The sequence below is a fragment of the Penaeus monodon genome, chromosome 29 (genome assembly GCF_015228065.2).
Source record: "Penaeus monodon isolate SGIC_2016 chromosome 29, NSTDA_Pmon_1, whole genome shotgun sequence".
In the NCBI taxonomy this organism is placed as follows: Eukaryota; Metazoa; Arthropoda; class Malacostraca; order Decapoda; family Penaeidae; genus Penaeus; species Penaeus monodon.
Window position 1 is genome coordinate 20,385,728 of NC_051414.1, and position 520 is coordinate 20,386,247.

Here is a 520-nt window from a genome sequence, read left to right on the forward strand (position 1 = left end):
TGTTTTTCCCCAATAAACCAATAAACACACAATCGTACGTCCTACTCTATCCCCCCCCCCCGACGCCCATCGACCCGACTGACCCTGAGCCTCGCCCGCAGGTGGCCGTCGTCTCGCGGGACGAGGTGGGCGCCTACAAGCCGTACCTGTGGGAGCAGAGCTGCTTCGAGAAGGGCCCCATGTTCCGCGAGTGGCTCCTCACCAAGATCGTGAACGGCGAGAGGGCGTCGTACTCCGCCCCGAAGTTCGCGCGAATGCAGGACCGCACCAGGTCGCAGATGCTGGAGGACCTGGTGAACAACCTGCAGAACCACGCCGAGACTGGACAGATCCCCAAACCATACAGGTCCGATTTTTTTTTATCTCTTTATTTTTATTTTTATTTTTTTACTTGTTTATTTATTTTTTATATCGTTTTATTTATTTTTTTCTTGGCGTTTGGTGATAAAGGGGACGAGTCTGATTTTATTTTGTGGCTTCAATTCTTCTTTTTCTTTGTCTAATAAGAAATGTCTGTTTG

General features: G+C 49.2%; 1 protein-coding gene across 1 annotated transcript in view; it reads left to right on the forward strand.

Moving 5' to 3' along the window:
- LOC119592006 overlaps positions 1-520 on the forward strand; it is a 33,491-nt gene that overhangs the window by 16,491 nt on the left and 16,480 nt on the right. The window contains exon 8 of the mRNA XM_037940780.1: positions 102-346. Coding sequence (XP_037796708.1) covers positions 102-346 — 245 coding nt within the window. The remainder of the gene's footprint in view (positions 1-101; positions 347-520) is intronic.